This window comes from Gekko japonicus, unplaced genomic scaffold (assembly GCF_001447785.1).
Source record: "Gekko japonicus isolate JY-2015 unplaced genomic scaffold, Gekko_japonicus_V1.1 scaffold1465, whole genome shotgun sequence".
Classification (NCBI taxonomy): Eukaryota; Metazoa; Chordata; class Lepidosauria; order Squamata; family Gekkonidae; genus Gekko; species Gekko japonicus.
This window is the reverse complement of record NW_015171547.1, coordinates 59,259-60,897: the sequence shown is the minus strand read 5'-3', so window position 1 is coordinate 60,897 and position 1,639 is coordinate 59,259. Positions and strand designations below refer to the sequence as shown.

The 1,639-nt window shown below is 38.4% G+C and overlaps 1 protein-coding gene across 1 annotated transcript in view; it reads right to left on the bottom strand.

Moving 5' to 3' along the window:
- Window positions 1–1,320, bottom strand: part of LOC107117551 (chloride intracellular channel protein 6-like) — a 20,243-nt gene extending 18,923 nt beyond the window's left edge. The window contains 2 exon segments of the mRNA XM_015419687.1: window positions 580–689; window positions 1,282–1,320. Coding sequence (XP_015275173.1) covers window positions 580–689; window positions 1,282–1,320 — 149 coding nt within the window.
- Window positions 1,321–1,639: the final 319 nt, after the last annotated feature.

The following is a 1,639-nucleotide window of genomic DNA, read 5'->3' as shown; positions in this document are numbered from 1 at the left end:
TCCCTCCTTGTTTCCTTCTCTTTCCTTTTTTCTTTCTTTCTTTCCCTCCTTTTTTCCTTCTCTCTTTCTTTCTTTCCCTCCTTCTTTCCCCCTTTCCCTCCTTTTCTCTCTCTTTCTTTCTGAGCAGATCGCCACGTTTCCCCCCATAGCTAGCTATCCAAAAGAGTCCAGTGGCACCTTTAAGATCAAGGTTTATTCAGGTACAAGCTCTCCCTCCTCTGTGAGGGCATATCTGCACTGTCAGGGGTGTGGCCTAATATGCTAATGAGTTTCTGCTGTTGGGTGTGGCCTGTTATGCTAATGAGTTCCTGCTGGGCTTTTTCCACAAAAAGAGTCCTGATTTTTTAAAAAAATTGAGTGTCAGCTAAGGGTGAGGGGATTTAGAATGTACAAAATACAGATGCCTGGGAGATTTTGTGGAAGAAATTTCCAGATTATTTGCCCCACAACAGTTCCTCAAAGAGAGAGAAAAGAAATACAGAGTATTTGTCCCACAAAAGTGTCTCACAGAGAGAGAGAGAGAGAGAGAGAGAGAGAGAGAGAGAGATATAAAGAAAATGTGGGAGGTTATAAACTCACCGTTTCAAGTCCACAGTTGTAACATTAAATATAACACCCTTCAGCCACAGAATCATAAAGAGGCGCTGAGAAAACGGGCAGTTTCCAATACTTTCTCCATCGCTACCAGCCTACAACAAATAAAATTACACTATTGATTGAAAAGACTGTGCTGTTGAGATGGAACATTTGAACAGTTGCTCAGAATATTTGGAAATATGACATATTGCTACAATTATAATAGCAATGTTCAATTGTTATTATGGAAAACAGGATCTAGAGTGTAAAATGTGCTCTCCGGAAAATCAGGTTTATACCTTTATTTTATTTATTTATTTTATTATTTATAACCCGCCCTACCCCACCACAGCAGGCTCAGGGCAACTTACATGGGATAAAATTCACAATAACAATCAAAAGTTCATAAAACATTTATAAACAGTTCATTAAACAATACAATGTTAAAGTGCTAGCTTTGTTGTTTGGCGTCATAATGATGGCATTACCGCATGAGTGCATTCCATAGTTGCTTAAGTTCCAGCTCACTTCCTCAGATGTAGTCGGTGTGCCTAGGCTATTGATAACCGACCAGGGACCAGGCTCTACAGGCTGTTACAGTTGTTAATAGTGTATTAATACAGTTGTTAATAGTGTAATCTTGAATTCCATTCATAAGAGCTTATTGTGACCATAAGCTATACTAAATATTTACTGTTAGACCGCCTTCATAAATATTTTAACAATCTTTTCATCTGTTCACATTCTCTTGAATGGTATAGTTGAATGGGAATAAGTGACAACCTGACATCATCCCGTCCTGGCCAAAGAAGAAATAAACTCTTCCTCTTTTCCTTGGACTAAGTCAGCAACATGCTCTGGTACAACCTGTGCTTGCTCCTCCCTTACTTATGGGGCAAATATCCTCCTCAGCCTTCTGTGACTCTATAGACATTAATCACTAGCTATACCACCACTGGAAAAGAAATAAAGATTCCTGCTATAAATTTTACAATAAATAATTCTGCTTTTATATGGTAAGAAGCTGTAACAACAAAATTTAAAGCAAGCCACAATTTAACCA